At 41.8% G+C, this 26,028-nt stretch overlaps 1 protein-coding gene across 1 annotated transcript in view; it reads right to left on the bottom strand.

The window, feature by feature from the left end:
- The window catches only part of psmd2 (proteasome 26S subunit ubiquitin receptor, non-ATPase 2), a 64,973-nt gene that overhangs the window by 12,064 nt on the left and 26,881 nt on the right, over positions 1-26,028 (bottom strand). Inside the window, exons 8-17 of the mRNA XM_072474237.1 lie at positions 25,104-25,164; positions 19,205-19,351; positions 18,978-19,084; positions 16,896-17,023; positions 15,728-15,815; positions 12,033-12,195; positions 9,181-9,282; positions 7,857-8,002; positions 7,031-7,114; positions 5,507-5,675 (exon numbers count right to left, since the gene is read on the bottom strand). Coding sequence (XP_072330338.1) covers positions 5,507-5,675; positions 7,031-7,114; positions 7,857-8,002; positions 9,181-9,282; positions 12,033-12,195; positions 15,728-15,815; positions 16,896-17,023; positions 18,978-19,084; positions 19,205-19,351; positions 25,104-25,164 — 1,195 coding nt within the window. The remainder of the gene's footprint in view (positions 1-5,506; positions 5,676-7,030; positions 7,115-7,856; positions 8,003-9,180; positions 9,283-12,032; positions 12,196-15,727; positions 15,816-16,895; positions 17,024-18,977; positions 19,085-19,204; positions 19,352-25,103; positions 25,165-26,028) is intronic.

Genomic DNA, 26,028 nt, shown 5'->3' with positions numbered 1-26,028 from the left:
GGTAGGAAGCCGGCGGCGGCTAGAGTGTTGAGGGGATTTATAGACCAAATGGGAGGAGTGGACCCTTGGAGATTTGCAAAGCCAGGGGCTAGGGAATTTTCATTCTTCTCATGTCCATAAGGCTTATTCTCGAATCGGCTTTTTCATTTCGAGTAGGGTGCTGATAGCGAGAGTAGAGGATACCGAGTATTCAGCAATAGCCATTTCGGACCACGCCCCGCATTGGGTGGACTTGGAGATGGGGAGGAGAGGGACCAGCACCCGCTGTGGCACTTGGAGGTGGAGCTGTTGGCGGACGAGGTGGTGAGCGAGCGGGTCCGAGGAAGTATAGAGAGGTACTTGGAGACCAACGACAACAGGGAGGTCCGAGTGGGGATGGTATGGGAGGCACTGAAGGCGGTGGTGAGGGGAGAGCTGATCTCCAGTAGGGCCCACAAGGAGCGGAGGGAGAGGGAGAGGCTGGTGGGGGAGAGGATGAGGGTAGACAGGAGGTATGCAGAAGAGCCTGAGGGAGGATTGTTGAGGAAGAGGCGCAGCCTCCAGGCCGTATTCGATATGGTGACCATCAGGAAGGCGGAGGTGCAGTGGAGGAAGGCCCAGGGGACGGTCTACGAGTATGGGGAAAAGGCAAGCCGGATGCTGACTCATCAGCTTCGGAAGCGGGACGCAGCTAGGGAGATCGGGGGAGTTAAGGACAGGGGAGGAAGCGTGGTGCGGAGTGGGGTTGGCATCAATGGGGTCTTCAGGGACTTCTACGAGGAATTGTACCGATCCGAGCCCCCACGGGAGGAGGGAGGGATGGGCCGTTTCCTGGACCAATTGAGGTTTTCAAAGGTGGAAGAGGGACTGGTGGCGGGACTGGGGGCCCCGATTGGGCTGGAGGAGCTGATCAAAGGGATAGGAAGCATGCAGGCGGGGAAGGCACCGGGGGCCAGACGGTTTCCCGGTCGAGTTCTATAAAAAATATATGGACCTGTTGGGCCCGCTGTTAGTTAGGACCTTTACTGAGGCAAGGGAGGGTGGGGGCTTTACCCCCGACGATGTCCCGGGCACTGACCTCCTTGATCCTGAAGCGGGACAAGGATCCCCTGCAATGTGGGTCTTACAGACCGATTTCCTTGCTAAATGTAGATGCCAAGGTGCTGGCAAAGGTCTTAGCCACGAGGATTGAGGATTGTGTGCCACAGATAATCCATGAAGACCAGACGGGGTTTGTGAAGGGGAGACAGTTGAACGCGAATGTTCGGAGGCTTTTGAACGCTATCATGATGCCGGCAAGGGAGGGGGAGGCGGAGGTAGTGGTGGCGATGGACGCTGAGAAAGCCTTTGATAGGGTAGAGTGGGGGTACCTGTGGGAGGTGCTGAAGAGGTTCGGGTTTGGGAGGGGTTTGTCAGGTGGGTTAGGCTGCTGTATGAGGTCCCGATGGGGAATGTGGCCACAAATAGGAGGCGGTCCGAGTACTTTCGGTTGCACCTAGGGACGAGACAGGTGTCCCCTGTCCCCCCTGCTCTTCGCACTGGCGATTGAACCCCTGGCTATGGCACTGAGAGAGTCGAGGAACTGGAGGGGGTTGGTGCGGGGTGGGGAGGAGCATAGGGTGACGCTTTATGCGGACGACCTGCTGCTGTATGTGGCGGACCCGGTGGGAGGAATGCCAGAGGTAATGAGGATCCTTAGGGAATTCGGGGACTTTTCGGGGTACAACCTCAATATGGGGAAGAGCGAGCTGTTCGTAGTTCAGCTAGGGGACCAGGAGAGGGGGATTGGCGAGCTCCCACTGAAAAGGGCGGAGAGTTGCTTCAGATATTTGGGGGTCCAGGTGGACAGGAGCTGGGGGGCCCTGCATAGGCTTAACTTTACAAGGCTGATGGAGCAAATGGAGAAGGAGTTCAAGAGGTGGGACGCGTTGCCGCTGTCCTTGGCGGGTAGGGTGCAATCAATCAAAATGACGGTGCTCCCAAGGTTTTTGTTCCTATTCCAGTGCCTCCCCGTGTTTATCCCGAAGGCTTTTTTCAGTCGGGTTAACAGGAGTATAATGGGTTGTGTGGGGGCGCGAAGGACTCCGAAGGTGAGAAGGGTGTTCCTGGAGCGGAGTAGGGATAGGGGGGGGGGGGCTGGCGCTGCCCAACCTCTGTGGGTACTACTGGGCCGCCAATGCGATGATGGTGCGCAAGTGGGTGATGGAGAGGGAGGGGGCTGCATGGAAGAGGCTGGAGACGGCGTCCTGTGTGGGTACGAGTCTGGGGGTGCTGGCAACGGCGCCGCTGCCTCCAAGGAGGTATACCACGAGCCCGGTGGTGGTGGCGGCCCTCAAAGTTTGGGGGCAGTGGAGGCGGCATTGGGGGGGGAGGGGGGGAGAGAAGTTGGGGCCTCGGCGTGGACCCCAATACGGGGGAAATCACCGGTTCGCCCCAGGAAGAACAGGTGGAGGGTTTTCGGGATGGCACAGGGCAGGGATATGAAAGTTGGGGGACCTGTTTGTGGACGGGAAGTTAGCGAGCTTGGGTGAGCTGGAGGAGAAGTACGGGCTCCCCCGGGGAACACCTTCAGGTACTTACAGGTAAGGACGTTTGCCAGACGGCAGGTGGTGGAATTCCCGCGGCTACTGCCACACACAGTACAGGACAGGGTGCTTTCAGGGGGGTGGGTGGGAATGGGGAAGATCTCGGAAACTTACCAGGTGATGCAGGAGGAGGAGGAGGCCTCGGTGGTGGAGTTGAAAGGTAAGTGGGAGGAGGAGTTGGGAGAGGAGATCGAAGAGGGGACGTGGGCAGATGCCCTAGGGAGGGTGAATTCTTCCTCTTCGTGCGCGAGGCTCAGCCTCGTACAGTTTAAGGTGCTGCACAGGGCACACATGACCGGGACAAGGATGAGCCGGTTCTTTGGGGGTGAGGACAGGTGTGTTAGGTGCTCAGGGAGCCCAGCAAATCACACCCATATGTTCTGGGCATGCCCACGCTGGAGGAATTTTGGAAGGGCGTAGCAAGGACGGTGTCGAGGGTGGTAGGATCCAGGGTCAGATCGGGCTGGGGGCTCGCAATATTTGGGGTGGCAGAGGAGCCGGGAGTGCAGGAGGTGAAAGAGGCCGGAATTCTGGCCTTTGCGTCCCTGGTAGCCCAGCGAAGGATTCTCCTTCAGTGGAAAGATGCGAGGCCCCCAAGCGTGGAATCCTGGATCAGCGATACGGCAGAGTTCATTAAATTGGAGAGGGTGAAATTCGCCTTGAGAGGGTCGGTACAAGGGTTCTTTAGGCAGTGGCAACCGTTCTTAGACTTTCTGCCAGAACGATAGACATTGGTCAATGGCAGCAGCAGCTCGGGGGGGGGGGGGGGGGGGGTTATTTTATTTTTGTTTTTGTTATTTATACTGGAGAGTCTGAGGGGGTGTATACATGTGTTAATGTGAATTTATTCGGGGTGTTAATGTGAATTTATTATTTATGTACAGGGAGGGGAGGGGTTTGGAGGGTTGCTTTTTTAGATTGTGTTTTGTACTTAACCCTGTTGGGTTCTTTTTTCTTTCTCATTTTGTTATTGATATTTTATGAAAACCTTTAATAAAAATTATTTAAAAAAAATTAAAATACAATAAACACTACAAGGTTATAATCTGAAATGTTAATAGGGAAAAGACCAATGTCCAAGAAAAACAGCTTATATGTTTTACACGATAGAGTCATGTCACGAGTACTGTACTCAAGTGTATTAACAACGTTGTTGTTTCTTGGCATCCTATTGGCAAACTGAATTGTCTCCTAGTATGCACTGGATGTGAATTCAAAGTATACAGAACCATGTGTTGCAAATATTAGATTTTAAATAAGTATCTATAAATAATTTTAAGAACATTGATAGCAGTGGGATAGAACCACAATTCTGCTTAAGCAATTACTTAATTTAACTCAACAAATATAAATATGCAGAGGCTTATTTAAAACATAATTTTGTCATTATTGAAAAATGACATGGTAAGCTCCCATTAAATTTTATCAGAGAATTAAATATTTCCTTATCCAACATTAATGTTACTCACCACTTCCTTTTAGAGAGATTGAAAGAATAATTACCTCGCTCATATGGGGAGGGAGGGTGGCTAGAGTTAGAAAGGTGCTGCCACAGAGGGAAAGGCAGTCAGCAGGGTTGGGTCTTCCGAACCTGATGTATTATTACTGGGCGGCGAACGTGGAGAAGGTGCGGAGCTGGGTCAGAGGGGTGGATTCCCAGTGGGTCAGAATAGAGGAGAGTTTGTACAGAGGGTTGGGACTGAAAACGCTAGCAACTGTGCCACTCCCGATGGCCCTGGGGAAATACTGAGGGAGTCCGGTAGTAATAGCATCATTGAGAATTTGGAGGTTTCGCCAGCACTACAGATTGGGGGCAGAGTCAAGGGAGATGCCGATTTGGGGGAAACCACAGATTTCAGCCAGGGAAGTGGGAGGAGAAGGGAGTTAGGGCACTAAAAGAATTGTTTCTAGGGGATCGGTTTGCAGGATTGAAGGAGCTGGGAATGAAGTATGGGCTGGAGCTGGGGGAAATGTTTAGATACATGCGGGTTCGAGACTTTGCCAAGGAGGTGATACAGAGCTTCCCAGTGGAGCCGGCCTCCACATTGCTGGCAGTGCTGACGACATGGGAACTGGAGAAGGGGGCAGTCGGCGATTTACGGGGCTATTTTGAAAGAGGAGAAGGCACCGGTGGAAGGGATCAAAGCAAAGTGTGAGGTAGTATGGAGGGGGTGCTCCGGAGCGTGAATGCCTCCACCTTGTGCACGAGGTTGGGGCTGCTACAGCTGAAGGTGGTACATAGAGCACACCTCACAAGGGAGATGATGAGCTGGCTCTTTGAGGGGATAGAAGATGTGTGAAGGTGGGGGGTGGGCACAAACCACGTTCAGATGTTTTGGTCTGGTCCAAAGCCGGAGGATTACTGGAAGGAGATTTTTCGGGTAATCTCTACGGTGGTGCACGTGAAACTTGAACCGGGTCCTCTGGAGGCCATATTCGGCGGTCGGATTAGCTAGGGTTGGAAGCGGGTGCGGAGGCAGATGTTGTAGCCTTCGCCTCGTTGATCGGCCAAAGGTGGATCCTGTTGGGGTGGAGGTCAACCTCCCCACCCTGTGCCTTGGCGTGGCGGGGGACCTGCTGGAATTCTTGACGCTTGCGAAGGTGAAGTTTGAACTGAGGGGTAAGATGGAGGGGTTCTACAATTCATGGGCGTTATTCATTATGCACTTTCATCGAACATTTGGAGGGGGGGGGGGGGGGGGGGGGGGGGGGGAGGGAGGAGGAGGAGGAGACTGTGTATGTTGATGGTGACCATGGGTGATTCCAGATTCCTTTTTGATTTGACGTTTGTGTTGACATGTAAGCTGTTTGCGGGTTGGTGGGAGGATGGTTGTTGCTGATAAGGGGTTGACATTGGATTTGTTACCGTTTGTTGCTGGGTGTAAATTTTGAAGAAAATGTGAAAAAGGAGAATAAAAATATTTTTAAAAAACGTTACTCACCACTTCCAACCATGCCCATTGCAAAAATAGAGTTATGAGACACCTCCGGGTCAGCATCATGAGAGAACTTGCTCAAAGTGTCCAGTATACTCAACCGTGGATTAGAGACTGAAATCAATGCCAGTGCCAGTGGTACAGCACGCCTTAAAGTCGGTTCACCATACCTTAACTGCCATAAAAAGAACTATGTAATTTTTGCATTAAAAAGCTTTATAATAAATTGCTGTACAAGGTGGTTTGAGCACTATCCTACATTTTACAATAATTCATCTGAATTATGGGCAGAATGCCTATCGACTAAGGGGGGTGGTTATCTATTAAGAAGACTGGATAATCCTTTATGTTTCTATGTAAAGGCAATCTTCAATGGCAGAATTTCTCATGGCTAGGTCTGAAGGATTTATAAACATATATTAACATATTCTTGCCTACAGATAATGGTTTCTCAGCAAACTGCAGAGGCTGATGGAACTTTTGGTGACTTACACTTCTTACATCTGAACACTAATTCCACACTAATTTCAATTAGTCAGAGGGCATGCGCTTGTATCAACCCGTTAATATTAAAATGAAGTGCAAAGGCACTTCACAAATGCAAATAGGAATGCTGTAAAAGCTTGATGAAAAGATTAATTTTGAGGACATTTTTGGTCATGAAGATACAGAGAAGGACAACGAGGATATATTTGGTCCACGGGTATTAAGCTTTCATGCCAGTGTGCCTGATTTGAACTTCAAGAAAGGCAGACAAGGGGATCAAATTATGGCCCATTTGAATTAGAGGAGCAGGGAAGTGAGGTCAGACATATGAAAGTATTTTTTCCTTCAGAGTGACTAACATATAGCTTTGTCTTCCAGAGGTGGCAGTGAGCCACCTTTGCAATCCTTCAAGAGTGTTATGTTCGTTTGTGCAAAACAACAGCATCATGGAAGGAAGAGGACAAGTTTTTGGGTAATAAATTTTCAGCCTCTTGGGCTTACCTGGTTACCTTTTAAGGGATCAAGCAGGATTTTAAATAGAGGTTCCTGAATTGGCGACAGGTCTCAATTCTTTCTTTTTGCCTCTCCTAGGAATTGGGATTTATGGGGATGAATCCAGAAAGAAAAGGAATGTTTGCATATGAGCCTTTGCTCCAAGAACATAACATTTTAAATTGAGCAGAGAAAAAGTGGTGTAGTGGAGTTTAGGGAGGGAATTCCAGGCAGTGGGACCAATGTAGCTGAAGAGATGAGATGCACAAGAGTTAAAACTCCAAGAAATACTGACCAGAGAATTAAGATTGAAGAGTTGCAAAGGGTGAACATGATCATGGAGGGTTTGGAATTAATTATTGCATGCCTCGATAGTTTTTAGAAGGCAAGTCCATACAACTTGAAACTGGTTAAACTATCAGTACAACACAAATGTACAGTTATGTTCAATACTTGAATAATGGGGACAATTAAAGCAATGCTAATAAAATTACCCTAATAAAAGTAATTTTCAAAAGCAGCATTTTAAAAACTTCTCATCGAGGAACTTACCAGATGTCCAAATGCGCGCAGAGCCATTTCTGCTCCAATCTCTTCTCCCATGGCAATTAAGGCAATACCAAGCACTGCTACTCCCTAAAAGTTTCAAATCATAACTAATTAGTTATTAACCATTACTGAACTATATGGTTGTAATGCCAAGTAAAAAGGTTACTTTCACATTCAATATTTTTCCATTTAAATAAATTATAAAGTTAGATAGCATTTTAAAATGAATACATGCAGTTAGAAACAAAATTTGCCACAATTTTTAAAAACATTTTGGCAAGAACCAAAACTTTCACTCAATTACATCAATGTGTGAGATAGTCTGACAGGTGATTAATAGAAAGGCAATGAATATAAAGGCAACAGGTCTTGTAAACATTTTCTTAAAAATTAACCATAAATAATTGAGATGTTCTTGGTATTTATTTCTGTAAATAACTAGGCCACGCAAGTCACTGAAATCATCAAGAAAAACATCCAATCACAGTCTTGCACCTCCCTTAAGTGGGTGTAACTTATCAGGTTGAAGCAAAAATTGCAGAACAGTAATTTGACTCATTGGGGTTCCCTGACTTAAATTTCTGAAACGTGAACTCATTCCATTTATACAAGGTTCCCAAATCGGTAGTTATAAACAAATTACTTGGCTACAAAATGTAACCAATTTTATATTTCCTAAATTCTGCAAATGTAAAAATCTGTAAAGAAAATATATGACAGCTTCCCATTTCAGCACCATGTCCAAATCCTGCAAAAGCAGTGGATGCGCATCATGCAAATTTAAAATATTAGCCACTGGATGAGTAATTTTTTCTGGTTTATATCGTACCTGGTGTGCTCCCATATCTGCTGCATTCTCTTTTTTGTCCTTATCTTTCTCTTTCTTTTTGTCTTTATCATCTTCTTTCTCTTTTGAATCAAAATGTTCACTGCAAATGTGGAGTAACTGCTGGACTTTCAGTACATTACCAGAACCTAGAGAATCATAAATATGATCATGGAGACATAGAAACATTGCTTACAAACCAATTAAAATTGTTAATTTCCAGTTCAGTTTATGAAAATACTTCAATTTTTCCTCTTGCAAAACTTTTCTTCAAAATAGATCCCTAATAATAATCTTTATCTTTGTTATTGTCACAAGTAGACTTTAAAAAACATTTAAAATGTTTTTTTTAAAAAAAGTGCTCAATTCATTTTTCCTAATTAATGGGCAATTTAGCATGGTCAATCCACCTACCCTGCAGATCTTTGGGTTGTGGGGGCAAAACCCACGCAAACTCGCGTAGAATATGCACACTCCACACGGACAGTGACCCAGAGCCGGGATCCAACCTGGGACCTCGTCACTGAGGCAGCAGTGCTAACCACTGCACACCATGCTGCCCTGACATGTAGGCTAACATTAACACTGCAATGAAGTTACTGCGAAAATCCCGTAGTCGCCACACTCTGGCCCCTGTTCGGGGACACAGAGAGAATTCAGAATGTCCAATTTATCTAACAAACACGTCTTTCGGGCATTGTGGGAGGAAACGGGAGCACCCAGAAGAAACAGACGCAGACACGGGGAGAACGTACAGACTCTGCACAGTGACACAAGCGGGAACTTGGTGCTGTGAAGCAACAGTGCAAACCACTGTGTTACCATGCTGCCCTGGAGTTATGTTCCATGGCCTCTGACTGACTAATCATGAGCAATTCTTAAGTAACTCAGTCTAATTATTTCTTGACATGAAAAGCACTATCAAAATTAGGAAATTGGTGTACACTTCATTATGGGGTACGAAACCAATTCATAGCATGTGTTAGTGTATCAATTCCTGTGAAGCAAAGGGATTGGATTTTCTTGTGCAACACTACCAAACGATCAAGAGGTATAGCAGAAAAGGTGGATGGGGTATGGGTCCCTATTGTTGGACTTGCCTTGCCAGTGCCACAAGTAATCTTCCTAACCTTGTCAGCCATGTTTGGTGGGTAGCACACTAATTTCTGAGTTAGAACATTAGAATAATGCTGTTTATTCAATGTCAAAAAATAAGAGCACTATATTTTATTGTCTGGTGTACAAAAATGCATTACCTAAGCTTAACCGATTTCAGCTTAAGATGGTACTTAAATTAGATTAGTTGGATTTATCCAACTGTACCAACCTGCATACGCACAGACATCTACCAAAGTATTGGCAAAACTACGAAATGGTTCAGACACAACTTCCAGGGCAGCCAAAATAGCCTCGATGGCCTCACCTTTTCCTGTGAACCAGAAATTAATTACATCAACTACTTTACATGTAATGTTAGCTTTTTTTGCAGCATGTCATACACACAGATTTGATATATCCACGAAAAGACTAAAATGGCTAGTTTGGAATTACAACAGAAGAAAAGCTACAAGTACAAGAAAATTTGAATGCTGGAATACACAGCTGGGGAATAATCAGTATTTAAAAAGGGAAAGGAAGCTTGTGTTAACTGAGAACCTTCATTAGAACTCAAAACGAGTGTTCAAAATGTAAAAATACACAGCAATTACAACACAATAAGGCTATTTGATTCAACCAGTCCATGTCACTGTTTATCATTCATGCAAATGAGTACTTTAAAAAAAAATTGTTTTTAAAATTGAGAGTGCCCAATTTATTTTTTCCAATTAAGGGGCAATTTAGCATGGCCAATCCACTTACTCTGCACATCTTTGGGTTGTGGGGGCGAAACTCACGCAAACATGAGGAGAATGTGCAAACTCCACACAGACAGTGACCCAGAGCCAGGATCGAACCTGGGACCCCGGTGCCATGAGGCAGCAGTGCTAACCACTGCACCACCGTGCTGCCCTCAAACAAGTACTAACGACATTTACTCACCCTATTTCCTATTTCATTCATTTATCCAATTTAATTTTTTTTGTTTATGGGTTTCGACTTGGACCTTAACACTGGAATAAATTATACAGCTTCACAACGTTCTCATTATTATAAATCTTATGTTTAATCTTGTATCCATGGGCCCTAATTCTATATCCTTGAAGTACCAGCAAGAGTCTGTTTCCATCTACCTTGCCCCATTCATTGATAATTGTAACATTCCCATTATATCATCCAATAATTTGTGCTCTAATGAAAAATGGACAGTGCTCTAATGGAAAAAGGACAAGCCTTTATTTTTATTTCTTTATACCCGGTATCACCCTATATTTCTTAATTTTTCTCTCTCAACTCCTACGCGGTGCTCTGTCAGTCTGAAGTCCACGTACACCACATGCATCATACTCAACCATCGATCATGGCTGTTAACTAGTCAAAGAATTCTATCAGGTTTATCAAACATGATTGCCCTTTTTGAAATCAAGGCTGGCTATTTATAACTATTTTATCTGTCTTGATACATACATCATTCTGAAATTACGAGAAAATCTTCCCTATCTCGGTTATCAGGTTTTGCACAAGTTTTAAAAAATGAGCTTGACACTGACCACTCACCAGTTCACTGGTGCAAACACACACAGGAATGGCCTGAAATAGAATTTCCAGGTTCTCTGCTATTTGTTTCTTTTCTCCCCTCCAGATCCTTCTATGGATACTCTCAGGTCTCAGTGCTATCATCCTTTATTTGGCTACCTTCTCTAAAATGTTCCTTTTATCTGCAATGATGGTGCTCATCTTGCTCTCAATCACTTCATGATTCACTTCTTCATTGATATCCTTCTATCTAGTAAAGACTCATGCGGATGCATTAATCGCGGTCATTTTATCATCAGCAAATTGACAATCCTCGCAACGTCCCAGCTCGTCTTAAAGAATTTCCCTTTTATAATATATACAAACAAAATGTCACTGTTCTTTTCATACTTCCTTCAAAGCTTTCTTTGTCTCATTTTTAAACTCTTATTTGCATTCTCCTTTAGTTCTTTTTTCATTTGTTCTTATTGACGTTCAATTATAATCGGCTTGAAACTTCTATTTAACATGGCATCCCAACTATTAGCACTTCTGTTCTTTATAAAATAGAATCTAACTATTTTGTAACTTTTCAAAATTTAATATTCCAAATTGCTCTAAATCCCTGCGCCAAATTCCCCTTTCACCGAACACAGAAACAAGAGCAAGCACAATAATTTCAGCAGAATAGTTAATTTAAATATAATTTTTTTTTCTCCCCTCAAGCTGAGTTCTTCAGCACCATGTTAAAATGGTTACTCCCCATATGCAGCACTACTTCCAATAAGCCTATCCACCGTCAGAGCCATCCTATTCTAAACCAGTATTATCACAAAGGGCAGCACGGTAGCATGGTGGTTAGCACAATTGCTTCACAGCTCCAGGGTCCCAGGTTCTATTCCCGCTTGGGTCACTGTCTGTGTGGAGTCTGCACGTTCTCCCCGTGTGTGCATGGGTTTCCTCCGGGTGCTCCGGTTTCCTCCCACAGTCCAAAGATGTGCAGGTTAGGTGGATTGGCCATGCTAAATTGCCCTTAAGTGTTCAAAATTGCCCTTGGTGTTAGGTGTGGTTGCTGGGATGGGCTTGGGTAGGGCGCTCTTTCAGGGGGCCGGTGCAGACTCGATGGGCCGAATGGCCTCCTTCTGCACTGTAAATTCTATGAACTCACCTAGTAAACTACTGGGAATAATGGAAACTGGGAACTGCAAACAGGACCAAAAAATGACTTTTCGCTCTTTAGCCTAGGGATATCAAAACAAACCTCTGCGCAAGCGGAGATAAAAGTAATTAGGCAGATCACTAATCTGAAACCTCATTGGTATGTATGTCTGTTACCTGTGATGTTAAGTGCAATTTAATTTAAAACGTAAAATGCAAAATAGTGACTAAGTATGTAGCATTTAACCCACGTGCTATGGGTTAAAGGACAGATCATCAGAAAATTTGCTGAAACTGCTCAATTTTTGAGAAGCCTTGAACAAAGTAGAAAATTAAAATTAAGAAAATAATTAAAAACAAGCCATTTCATAGAATTAGCACTTGTTTTGCTGCAATACTTATTCTTACCTAAATGGTTGAGACCTAGGCCTAAAGGTAGCCACCTGGCATAAGTATCCTTCAGCTCTTGCTCCGATTTCTCCATTATAGTTTCCAAGATGGTAGAGGTAACTTCTCCATTGCATGAGCCCACTGCAATCATACCACATGCCAGAGCAGTCACACCTATCACCTGCAGGTTAAATTTGACACCAGTTAGGCAACTACACAGAACATGCTAATATGTATAATGTAGTACATTTGGAAATGGAAATAAAGGATAACAGCCCAAGAAGCTACTTTCAATAATACAAGTAAGCATTTTACTTAAGTTTCAATGTAATATTATTAGGACACGTGTATCTCATTGCTAACAGGTGTTCATTTGCTGTTTCTTCCTTCACTGATATGAGAAAACCCATGTCACACCATCCACCTATCAATATTCTTCCTGCAACCAGATCAAACTCAAGTTTCAGTCAATAATCATGTTGGATCCGTAACTCAATCAACTCCACAAGTGTAGTTACTATGCAACAATTGCATGAATACCAAGTTATAAAAATTCCGAGCCTAAAAGACGAAAGAAATGGATGGTAAAGTTGACATGTTGAAACTGCATTGAGCATTCTTGATACGGGCAGCCCGGTGGGGCAGTGGTTAGCACTGCAGCCTCACCGTGCTGATGACTCGGGTTCAATTCCGGCCCCGGGTCACTGTCCATGTGGAGTTTGCACATTCTCCGTGTCTGCGTGGGTCCCAACCCCCACAAACCAAAAAGATGTGCTGGGTAGGTGAATTGGCCATGCTAAATTGTCCCTTAATTGGAAAAAATGAATTGGGTACTCTAAATTTAGAAAAAAGAGAATTCTTGGTACAACCGAGGGGAGGGGTGCTAAAACCAAGAGTCTTCAGACGGCATGTGGCGCAGTGGTTAGCACTGGGACACAGCGCTGAAGACCCGGGTTAGAATACCGGCCCTAGGTCACTGTCCGTGTGGAGTTTGCACATTCTCATGTCTGCATGGGTTTCACCCTCACAACCCCAAGATGTGCAGGTTAGGCCACGCTAAATTGCCCCTTAATTGGAAAAAAAAACCCAAGAATGGTCTGTTCAATAGCATTAATATTGCTCATCTTCAGGAGCTAAAATTTTAAACAAATATTACTTCTGATCAACTAATTTATTATTTTATGTTTCTAATTTCACCACCACATCGAATGCCAGAATCTTTAAAAAAATCACAAATGAGAACCCATGAATGATTTATTTAGCATGTTTGATTAATGGAGATCCAATTAATCGATTCAAGATAAATTGATTTACTGCATCTACAAATAGCAGTTGGTTGTATGTCTTCACATTTACAATTCTACCACAGTTTAAACGTTTTCCTACATCCGACTGTTTTGATGCAATAATTGGACAGGAAGATCCTAGAATGAACCCCTGGCTCAAAAGACCGGGGGTGGGATTCTCTGTCCCGCAGCACCATTTTTCTGGTTCGGCGCGCCCCCGCCAGCAGCGGGATTCTCCATCCCGCCAGTCGGCCAATGGGGTTTCCTATGATGGTCAGCCCCACACAGTCGGGAAATCTCCGGGCATGGGTGCATTACCGGCGCAACGGAGAATCCCACCAGCGGGGAATCCAGCCCCGCAACCTTTACATCTTTTAAAAATTAAAACGTGGAGCAACAATCACAGGACTGCTAACAGGCTTTAACAAGGTAAAACATTTATTGAACATCGAAAAATTAGATAATACTTCTTTATTCCCCCCGAGCTTAACATATGCACACAGATTTAAAGATTAACACGGATTACAAAGTACATCTTAAAACGACAATAATCTCATTGATACACAAATTCCCTTTTAAGCACACAAGGTGACTGTGGTAAGACACATTCTTCGCTGAACCCAAGTGAATGTCTGTGTATTTCGCCTCAAGACCCCCTCCCAGATGATTCTTATACCATGAGCCACCTTGTCTCACCAAACTCCAGCTTCCACACGAGTGATTTCAAATTCCACTTTCAACAGTCACACTTTCAATTCTTCTTTTAAATTCTGCTTTCCTTCTGCTGCTTCCATCAAACTTTTGCTTTCAGAATTTACACCTCTCCCTTCCAAGTTTCCTTTGTCTTAAAGGCTTTTACACAAACTTCAAGGTTCAGCCACTGATTTCCACAATTATTTTGAATAATGTTCCCAAACCAGTAATTTCTCACAAACCTTGGCACTCCTTAAGATATCTTTCTGGCCTCTTGTGGCCCAATGCCTTTTCAACTCTGACTTTACTGAACAGTAATCTGCTGTGGTTCTCAGTTTCCTCAGTTCCATTAATTCCAGATTTCTTGGAAAATATTTCTTGGAAATATAATTTCTCTAGTCTCCTTTGCAGGCTGGACATGCGATTTCCGGCATTGTTATGCTTAACATTGTATGGCTTTGCTTCTAGATGTTCTCTCTTTAGCCTTCTGAAACCAATTGCTTCTAGCAGAGCTGAGAGAGCTGCCTTCATCTCGCAACTATCCCCAACTATAATCAAATTAACTAAACTAAAACTTAAAAGCTTATCTATCTTGTGGAGCCCTAGTTGCCAAGCAATGCCCACTCACCTCTGCTGCCTATTTATTCTTCATGCCATAGTCCTCTCCAAGCACAATAGAAACAGTTGGAGTTGAAACCAATCCCACACATACAGCATGAATCTAACCATAGGTTTTACCCTTCCAGGCACAGAAACATTAAATTAAACCAACTTAAAACTATACCTTATTTCTAATGTTTACCAAAACAAATATAAATCCCCCAAACTACCATTTGTTTCCTAACACAACGCCAAATATTTCTGCACTACAGATGTCTAAAAGATTTCCACTTGTTGCACAAGACAACAATCTTGCTAATTGCTTAAACCTTTTCAGAAAAGTACAATTTAAAAATGATCTTTTCCCTATGCCTATTATTCCAATCCTTTGGAATTGTGACTCTAATTTACTTTAGTGTATGTCTTCGCAAATCTAATGATCTATAGGATATCTGCTCTTAGTTGTTCTGTGTTAGAAATTTGGGATTTACCTTATTTAAACAGTCAAGTTTGAAGCCCAAATACAAAGCAAAGCACCAGAGCTTAGTAAATCATCAGAGCTTAATGTAATAATAGCATAATAATTTCATTGTAAATTTTTAAAATAACAATAAAATACAGGCAAGGCTTTTCAAGTAATCTGGCTCATCATTTCATACAAACTCCGATGTGACATCACAGCCTTTAATTCATTTATGAATAACTAAATTATTTTCCTTCACTATCTTATCCAGAAAACTATTCCAGATGTAAAGAGTCTTTATGGTCATCCAGTATTCAACTTTTCATATCTCCATAAATCATTGAATCTTACAGTATGGATGGAAGCCATTCAGCCCATCTTGTTTATGCCAGATGTTTTAAAGACAATTAGTGCCATATTCATCTCCTCCCCATAGCAAATGCTTCCTTCAAATGAGAAAATAAGAGAAATATGGAACTGTGAATTTCACCGCCCGAATAGAAAAAGTCTTTTTTTCCCCTGGAGGTTACTTTGAGTAGCAATTGACCAATGTTCTGAAAAAAGATCTCAATCTGATTTAACCTCTTCTCTTCTATTCAGCTTTCAACTGATGTCCGGCAACATTCTCAGTTTTCATTCAGAGTTTCAACAGTGGCAGTTTTTGTTCATACCTCCATGCTGGATTTAGAGTCTCGTGTCACTGGAAGTAGGAGAGCAAGCACATCTTCCCGATTTGAGCCTGCATAAGCAAGACCAAGCCTGCCAACCAAAAAGTTAACAAAATTACATTAAGGCACTGTTTACAAAAACTGCATACAACAGAAACAGGGGAAAACTGCATGCATTAGATTTAAATTAATCTGTACATTCTAAGATTACAATCAAGTATTTCATACAGAAAGCAAGTTCCCCATTAATTTTTAATGAGCTGGACAAGAGAACCTCTGAAGAAGTCATGTGAACTTGAAACATTAACTCTTGTTTCTCTCTCCACAGATTCTGCCAGACCTGCTGAGTTTTTCCAGCAATTTCGGTTTTTATTTCAGATTTCCAGTATCTGCAGTAGACAACTGGTCAATCAGGATGCTAGCACTGTAAATCGGAAAACGAATCCTGCAGCAACACTTCATAGCGTAACATGCAAAATGATTGACCTTCATGTCTAGAATTCTAAAAATTAAACTGGCGAGAAAACTAGCCTATTTCTTCAATAAACATTTTGCAAGTTACACCTCATAAATGGAAGCAAGATGTAGGATTATGACCAGAGGAGTATTTCAAATGTAATAGAAATTAAAGACAAGACAAGGCACAGAACATAAATAAAATGATGAAAGAGAAAGGAAGAGGATGTTAACTTTTTAAATTAATGGCATTACATCATTATAATTTTTAAAAAAGGGATCTCAATTTAGGGAATGCAGAGCTGAAAAAATAAGATCTGAATATCCTTGGTTCAAGGAAATTCTAGTCTCCTATGCGAACTTGCAGTTGGTCAACATTTATATTTTTTCCTTCTGGTACTTTATTTCTACTACCACTCCCAAATAATTTGGTTGGGGATATCATACTGCACCAGTCAACAACTGATTCTGCTTTTGATACGTGTTTTTTTAATTAATTCACAAATTGGGAAAATGGCATTTAAGTGAATACAAAAAACCCAGCTCTTTCAAGAACTGATGGCATTTCATTTTGCCATATTTCAAAATAAAACGATCATAAATTTGTTCCAGAATGACATTAGTCAATCGTTTGGATTAGCACTGCATCAATAAAATACAATTGAGACCAATTAGATGGACAGTTTACAAATGTACAAATAAAGACTATGCTTACCCAAAGATGGCTCCAATTCTCATTGTATTACTGCTGTGTAGGACATAGTCGGAGAGAAGAGCAAGTGCTGGGTCACACTCATTTCGGACTCCAGAATTTACAATACCGCACGCAAGCAAGGCACCAGACTGGAATAGAGAGCTTTGATGGTTAGCAGTTTGAACAAACAGTACACACTATAAACCTGCCGAGAGCATTACTCAAGAGTTGTACTTTTTCCGAGCCCTGTGGTAAGGAAGGATGGCAGCATAGTGGTTAATGTAACCACTAGAAATGTTACTAGGCCAGTTTTTAAAATATCCATGGGATGTGGGCATCGCTGGCACGGCCAGCATCTGTTGCATATCCTTGATTGCCCTTGAACTGTGGGTAGCTAAGTGTTAATCACATTGGGTCACATGTAGGCCAGACCAGGCAAGTGTGACAGATTTTGTTCCCTAAAGGATATTAGTGAACCAGATAGGTTTTTGCAACAATTGATGGTGGTTTCATGATCACCATTAGGAAGACTGGCTTTATATTCCATATTTATCAACCAAATTCAAATTCCACTAGCTTCCGTGGTGGGATTTTAACTCATGTCTTTGGCACATTAGCCTGGTTATCTGGCGGGAAATGGTGGCATAGGGGTAATACCACTGGATTAGTAATCCAGAGGCCGAGCCTAATGCTCTGGAGACATGGGTTAAAATCTCTTCACACAACTGAGGAATTTAAATTCAATTAATGAATACATCTAGACTAGAATGCTGGTCTCATCAATAATGATGATACCATCAGATTGTCATTAAAACCCACCTGATTCAGGGGAGAAAACCTACCATCTTTACCCGATCAGGTCTACACGTGACTCCAGGCACTTCTTGTATCAAACTGCTATGAAAAAAACACTATGGGGTACCTATACCACATGGGCTACATTGGTTAACGGTAATGAATCACCACCACCTTCTCAAGAGCCATTAAGGATGGGCATAAATGCTGCCCTTGTCTATGATGCCCAAATCCCATGAAAGAATACTCTGAATAAATATAGCTAGGGATGCTACTTTGGAACTTACGTATTTGCATCTGTAGTAGCTATCTAATTATATTACATCTAAAATATGGAATTGATAACAGATACTACTATTGGACAAATCATGTTCAGAATGTGTTTTAAACCAAGAAATTAATTATTTCTGGTGCGTGCAATGTGCAAATTGACCTTAAACGAAGCTTGCTCCAGAATATCCAGAACAAAAAAGGAAATAGGTTGAACTTTGCACCTGCAGCTTTACTACTTATCAAAAAATGCACTGGGATTCAACTTCCTAAAAAGACTTTTTAACTGTCATGCCATTAAAATCCACATCATAGAGCTTCTGTTCATTGCATTTTTCATTAATTGCACGAAATAGACAATACACGACAAATAGGACTAATATTTTAGTGTCAAAATAGGGTCCATAAAGTCTTTATCCAAATGATAAGCTAAACAAAATACAGCAGATGCTATTGTTGGTAAAGTCGTTTATAAGGTGCAATGGAAGCAGAATTCTATTTTTTAAAGGAATGAAATCAAGATTATTTCAAACTTTTCTTTTAAAAAATTCTTTATTCAGTACATATTTCATGTTACATTTAAGTAATATGTTTCTAATCAAAAATTGAATTGGAAGAACACATAAGATAGACTGTAATGTTTATAACATATAACATCTTTAGAACATTATATGTACAGATACATGGTGTAGATATGTTAGTTATGTAAACTGTTCCACAGAACTGGGAGGAAACACAAAGGAGTTGTTCTCCCCAAATTAAAATGGTGGGACTGGATACTAGGAACATTAATGAATTTGAGAAATAAATAATTCAATCCGTTGTACGACTATCAATTGAATCAGCATTCATGGCAAATAAAATTATTGGTTGTTCAGTGTATCAGAGCCGTATTGGAGTAGAATCTTGCAATGATGACAAAGTTACAAACTTTGAAAAAAAACTATACACGGTTATAATAACAAGGTTATTTCCCAGTTTCATAAACTTGCCAAATAACTTTAAACAGATGACATATATTTGGAATAAAGGACTCACCTTAATATAGTCTTCTGAAGAGTACAAATACTTGTCAATTTGTGTCAAACCACCATCAACATCCCAAAGTAGTATCATACCTAATGAAGCTGCAGCACTTAGCATGCCTAATAACAAACAAAATAAAATGGATCAATTACCCAGCCAGTACATAATATTTGTCACTTAAATTTTTTTTTTAAAGAATATATGTTTGCCACTTTTAACAGCTTTCAGGAGATACTCACCATGGTCTTTGTTTTTGTATAACCATTTATTACCATCTTCTGTCAAGAGTTTATCTTGCCCAAATGCAGCATTTACAAAACCATTAACAAATGATGAAGCAAGGTTCATACGAGCAGAATCAATCTGGGAGCCAGTACTACCAAAACCTATAATTAAAAAGAAAATCAGTAAAATCAAATTTGTGCTTTCATTCCTAAGTAGCATACTTAAATTATACGAAAGGTAAAATTTATTCTATCTAACATTTCTTTTGAAGTTCACTGCAAGTCACTAATAATACATGATGCATTTTGTAAAAAGTCTTAATTATTCCAAAGTTTCATCTTTTTATTGCATCCCATTCATTTTTCTTCCAACTTAAAGGGCCAGCTGTTGATGTGCTACTGCTCCACACAATGATACCCTTCTGGTACCTTGCTCAAATAAATCATTTGTAAATCCACCAAGTGTTGGCAAGCTATTAAAGCAGGACAGCATCATAGTACTGTCTCCTCGCAATAGTCACACTTATATTTTTCAGGTTATTAGTGAGCTTGTCACTTGATGTTACTATTGTAGACTTATTTCATCATCCTGCTGATGATTGGGACGAAGCTGACAGAGCTACATTGGATTTTCCTGAATAAATGATTTTCACGCGGCATAGCTGCACTTGAACAGCATGGCAACAGGGCACATAGCAGGTGGCTGCGTTGTTGTCTGGGTCAATAGCTTTGGCTATGTGCTGACAACTGCCTGGTAAGAGGTATATGGCTAATTAAATGGGTCTGGAGCCATCTCAGATGACCACCTGCAAAGGACCGTGGGAATTATGGCCAGCCCAGGACTCACAGACCCAGAGCTTGTTTGTGCATTTGCAACCCAGATAGCTAGACACAATCGAAACCCCTGCTCGTTTGCATTCTAATGGCCCATTTCCCCAGAACAAAAGAACTGTACTCAGATAACCAATACGGATAGACTAATTGGCACCACTCCCTTTACTCAGGGAGCCCAAACAGCCAAGGTCAATGACCTCTAAGGACACGCCCAGCCATCAAGGCACCCGCCCTTTTATTGGCCAAAATCAAAGGCAGTGATCGAAGCCTGTCGAATTAAGGATCTGTTTTGGGGCCACTGCTGTTTGTCATTTTTATAAATGACCTGGAGGAGGGCATAGAAGGATGGGTGAGTAAATTTGCAGATGACACTTAAGTCGGTGGAGTTGTGGACAGTGCGGAAGGATGTTACAAGTTACAGAGGGACATAGATAAGCTGCAGCGCTGGGCTGAGAGGTGGCAAATGGAGTTTAATGCAGAAAAGTGTGAGGTGATTCATTTTGGAAGGAATAACAGGAAGACAGAGTACTGGGCTAATGGTAAGATTCTTGGCAGTGTGGATGAGCAGAGAGATCTCGGTGTCCATATACATAGATCCCTGAAAGTTGCCACCCAGGTTGAGAGGGTTGTTAAGAAGGCGTACGGTGTGTTAGCTTTTATTGGTAGAGAGATTGAGTTTCGGAGCCATGAGGTCATGTTGCAGCTGTACAAAACTCTGGTGCGGCCGCATTTGGAGTATTGTGTGTAATTCTGGTCGCCGCATTATAGGAAGGATGCGGAAGCATTGGAAAGGGTGCAGAGGAGATTTACCAGAATGTTGCCTGGTATGGAGGTAAGATCTTATGAGGAAAGGCTGAGGGACTTGAGGCTGTTTTCGTTAGAGAGAAGAAGGTTAAGAGGTGACTTAATTGAGGCATACAAGATGATCAGAGGATTGGATAGGGTGGACAGAGAGAGCCTTTTTCCTCGGATGGTGATGTCAGCACGAGGGGACATAGCTTTAAATTGAGGGGAGATAGATATGACAGATGTCAGAGGTAGGTTCTTTACTCAGAGTAGTAAGGGCGTGGAGTGCCCTGCCTGCAACAGTAGTGGACTCGCCAACACGAAGGGCATTCAAATGGTCATTGGATAGACATATGGACGATAAGGGCATAGTGTAGATGGGCTTTAGAGTGGTTTCACAGGTCGGCGCAACATCGAGGACCGAAGGGCCTGTACTGCGCTGTAATGTCCTATGTTCTCATTATTGGGTCCAAGTTAAGGACCACCCCAAAGAGCGCAAAATCCCAGAGGGACACAAAGAGACACAGCCATGTGCTCGGTCTCTCTTGGATCCGGCCTGTGCCAACCCAAGGGCAGCATAACGACCAGACAGACAAGTTCAAGACCAACGATCGCTACCAGGCGGATGAGCCAAACAGAAATAAAGCCACTTTTGCCATCCAGCCACGCAAGGTCCGGAGAAAGGCTTTGTCCATCTGCATAGAGCCGGTTGCCCTGAAGCTAAGTATAGGTTATTGTAGTTGTTAGGTGTAGTTTAACTTGTAGTGTTTTGCGTTGCATGTCGAAGTAATCCTTGTGTGTTAATAAACCACCTTTGAACTTGAACTGACTAACTGGTTGTGTGGTCCTTTGATCGATATCCGGTAAAGCCTTGTGGTGGTATCATTTGATACCTGGCGACTCTAAAGAGCATCATTATTAATTGGCAACATTATTGGTGACTCTGATGGCGATTGGCAACAGGTCAGGCACCAGTAATGTGATGGATCATTACGAATATCACCCATTTGGCATTTTCAGTCTAAGGTTTGAAAACAGGGCAACTTCACTTGTTTGCATTTTGGCTTCTCATAAATAAGAATGGATATGTTCATAGAATTTACAGAGCAGATGTTCATGGAGCTTTCTCTTCAAAACAAGTATAACCACTTATTTGAAATGGTTTAAAGGAATATTAATGAACAAATAGCATGCATGTACCATTCAAAATCACGTCAACATAGCTTTTTATTAAGGCAACACAATTTCAACAAATAGAAAAGCTGCAACGTGTAAGTTAATTTCAATTAACAATATTTTTCCAAAGTTCGTAATTAAGTGTCTGAAATGACACGATACTATGGCTGAGTGCAAGAAAACAGGAAATGCAAAGAAGGGTTCCAAAAAACATTAATTAAAAAAACGTCTGCAAGGGTGATAAGGAGAGATGAACCAGGAAAGAGTGTTACACCATCTACATTTACAAAGTGATGAAGCAGGACCACTCCAACACCAGCATCTCCTCAAAGGCCATGAGCAGCGAGTATATCACGGGTGAGGTTTCCCTTCTGGCCCATTACAAGTGGCACACCATCAGCTTCTGGGAGATCCAGATTGCAGTGCACCTGTTGCTGCTTGGGGAACTAGCCAAGCACGCTGTGTCGGAGGGGATAAGAGCGGTGACCGAGCACACCAGCGCCAAATAAAACCGAGAAAAACATATGTGAATTTCATATATAGACGTCTTAATTTTTTTAATGTTCAGGCTGAACCTCTGGGCGGAGTCTGATATGTCGATAAAATGGTATGTTTTAATGATATGAAGGTCAAGAAATCTTACGGAGATAACATAATAGGAAAAACACCATTAATAAATTAATTTCTTGCTGTCAGTTACCATAAATCAGTTTTATATAAACCTACTGTTCACTGCTTGCAGTTTATTAGTTAAATGTTTCTACTCTATCAAGTTCCACAATTATGTCCTGCTGGATATGACTGAGTTTGCAACGCTGAAGTAACAAAACTAATGTTAAACGATGAATGGTTTTAGGAAAACTATGAGTAATTGCGTAATGGTTGCAAAGGAGTTACGTAATGCAATACAACTTCAATTGCTGCATTCTGGGGAAAAGGTTGATGAATCATAATGGCTGAGAAAGAACAAACAAGTTTTTGTTCCATAATCTCTCTTTGACAGATGGGTTTTTATACCTTACATCCAATTTCCATTCCAGAGCTCCAATGAAAGCTACTACGGTAAATTGTTCCTTGGCTTTGAGCCTTGTCCCACTCTTTCAAATCTACATCACCAAAAAATAAATCCTTGACCCGGTCCTCCTAATTACCATCCCACCTTCAACTTCCTTAATCCAGCCAAGGACCATGAAACGGTCACTGCCTCGACCAATGCTAGTTTTCATCAAAGTCTCGGAATACATTGAATCAATTACCAACCCTCGCATTAGAGCAAAACTGTAATCAAAGTCATAAACAACAATGTGACTGTGACCAGAGTAAATTCTTTTGTTATGAACCCTCTGTAGCTTTCTAAACGAAGGAGGGTGATTCAGCTGATCCAACACCTTGCATCTGTGTTCCAACTGTGGGGCTAGCCTAACTTGGTTCCATTCTCATTTGTTAAATTATAGCCAGAGCACCTCGAACAATGTAATTTCCTCTACATCACAAAGACTGCCTACATTCACTCTTACCGTAGCCACTCAACTGTGTTTGGCTCTTTTACCTCTAGACCACATTATGACTTTCCTGACAACATTCCATTCTTCATCAGCTTCAGCTCATCCAAAATTCTGTTGTCCATATTCCAGCTTGCCCAATTCCACTTGCTCAAAGTCACACTGTTTCTGTGTAAGAGCTCAACACGTCTGTGATGATTTACTTAATACACATCTCATTCCACTTCGCTCTTCTCATCCTGTCCCAATATCTTTTTCTTCCTCACGTAAACATCAAGGCTCCTCTTAAATTCATAAATCCTATCTGTTTTAACCAATCTTATGTGATATAAGTTCCACACTGTGTTAATACATTTCTCCTAAATTCTTTATTTGATCATTAAATATCTATATTTGTGAATCCTGATTCTGGACTGAAGCAAAGTGGAAATAGTTTCTCTACATAGACGCTTTGTAATTTAAATTTTTCCTGATCATGGCATTCTTTTAATTGCGGTAAAATCCTTGTAATCCAATGCTTCAATGTTCTTTTTGCAGTAAGGAAGCCAGAACTGCAAGTAGCATTCTGGCTAAGGTTAAAGTTGATATAAACTTAGTATCACTTCCTTGATTGTGCATTCCATTATCTATAAATGAATCCCAGCACTTTGTTTGCATTCTATAGCCACTTCGACTTGTGTTGCTCCTTTTAGTGAATTAAGCAAGGGTATTCCCAACTCTTTGCTGCTCTATCGCACTCACATTCTAAAGAATAAATGACCTTAATTATTCCTCTAGCCAAAATGGACCAAATCTCACACATATGAACTTATTTTACTATTCACCCACCTGCTTTACAAACTTGTTCATATCTAATAATAATCGCTTATCATAAGTAGGCTTCAATGAAGTTACTGTGAAAAGCCCCCAGTCGCCACATTCCGGGGCGGCTGGTACGGGAATTGAACCCGCGCTGCTGCCTTGTTCTGCATTACAAGCCAGCTGTTTAGTCCACTGTGCTAAACCAGCCCCCGGTTATTTTCCAAATCTGGGCTTTGGTGCAGTCATCATTATAATTAGCCATACCCATCAATCTGATAACATGTGTAAATTTTGACATCATACTTCCACTGTGTCCAATTCATTGATGTATATGCAAAATAATGGTCCCAGCATGGATACCTGAGGGACACACTTGACATTTTCTAAAAGTCTGAAACCTCCCTGTATGCTGCACCCAATGTCTATGTATTTACATTGTATTTATCGTTTGTTCTATGTTTTCATGCATGAAGCTGTCTGCCTGGACTGTACAGACGAATACTTTTCACTGTACCTTGGTACATGTGACAATATATCTAAATCTAATCTGTTGCATTATTCCTTTCTCCACACACATCTCTCACACACACATCCACCCACGTAATACGTTACATGGAAATATCTGGGGATCAGACATTCATAAAATTACTTCAGGTTCACTCTTATACCTCAAGACGCCACCTGCCCTCCTTCTGCACTGTAAATTCTATGACACCACCGGAACTCAAATGAATTACCTTATAAACATGCTAAACACCAACAGAAAAAAAAAACATTGGAGAAATGGTCCCACTACTAAACCATTGCAAACTTACGGTTATTTTCCAAATGTGTTTTGTAAATATCCTCTGGTACTTTAGGCTCCATAATATCCAGCTGGGGAGAAAACAGATATTTCTTAGATCGTCTTGCATAATTGAAAATGTGAATAGATTGTAGCTTCTCTGTATTAATAGGTAAATTTAGAGTACCGCCCCAGTACCATTTCCTTTGTTCTTTGAATAGGTTTAACCTTGCCTTTCCCGATCTTTAACCTCTACAAATTCTTTAACCCCCAAAATATGTTTGGTCTCTGGTGCATCCTTTCTCTTTTTATTCCAGTTGGCAGCCTTGCCTTCAGTACATAGGGTTTATGCTCAGATTTTCTTTCAATCTCTACCGAATACCCTTTAGGCCTCTACAAAATCCACCTCTCTTACCCAACTTATCATCTTTGGTTCAGGGGCGATTTTTCCTGATGCTCTTGTGAAATGCATTGCAGCACTTATGTAAAAATAAGACTTATTGTTGACATGCCTAACAATAGAACAAGGGGATAGCATAGCATTGCCAATCAATTGGGCCTCAGGCCTAACACTTTTCTTGATTGGAAATGTCCACCAAGCAGCTTCTGATTCAAGAATAGTGTGTGCCAGAGATAGACAAAAATGTAGAGCATAAAGCAGCAGTGTAGTGACATTAATATAAATACTGGATTCCAATGTAGAAATACAAATTCTCAGATTCCAAGCAGACCAAAGTTACATTGTAGGAGCAAGTGAGGACATCACTGGACATAATTTCCAAAAATCCTGCATAAAGGTAGTCAATTGATGAATCCAAACATCTAAATGTAACTGACTACAATGACAACTCAAAAACTTAAATTTTTTTTTTTTTATTTTTTTTAAAAAGAGTACCCAATTATTTCTTTTTCCCAATTAAGGGGCAATTTAGCGTGGCCAATCCACCTACCCTGCA

This window comes from Scyliorhinus torazame, chromosome 14 (genome assembly GCF_047496885.1).
Source record: "Scyliorhinus torazame isolate Kashiwa2021f chromosome 14, sScyTor2.1, whole genome shotgun sequence".
In the NCBI taxonomy this organism is placed as follows: Eukaryota; Metazoa; Chordata; class Chondrichthyes; order Carcharhiniformes; family Scyliorhinidae; genus Scyliorhinus; species Scyliorhinus torazame.
This window is presented reverse-complemented; position numbering and strand designations above follow the sequence as displayed.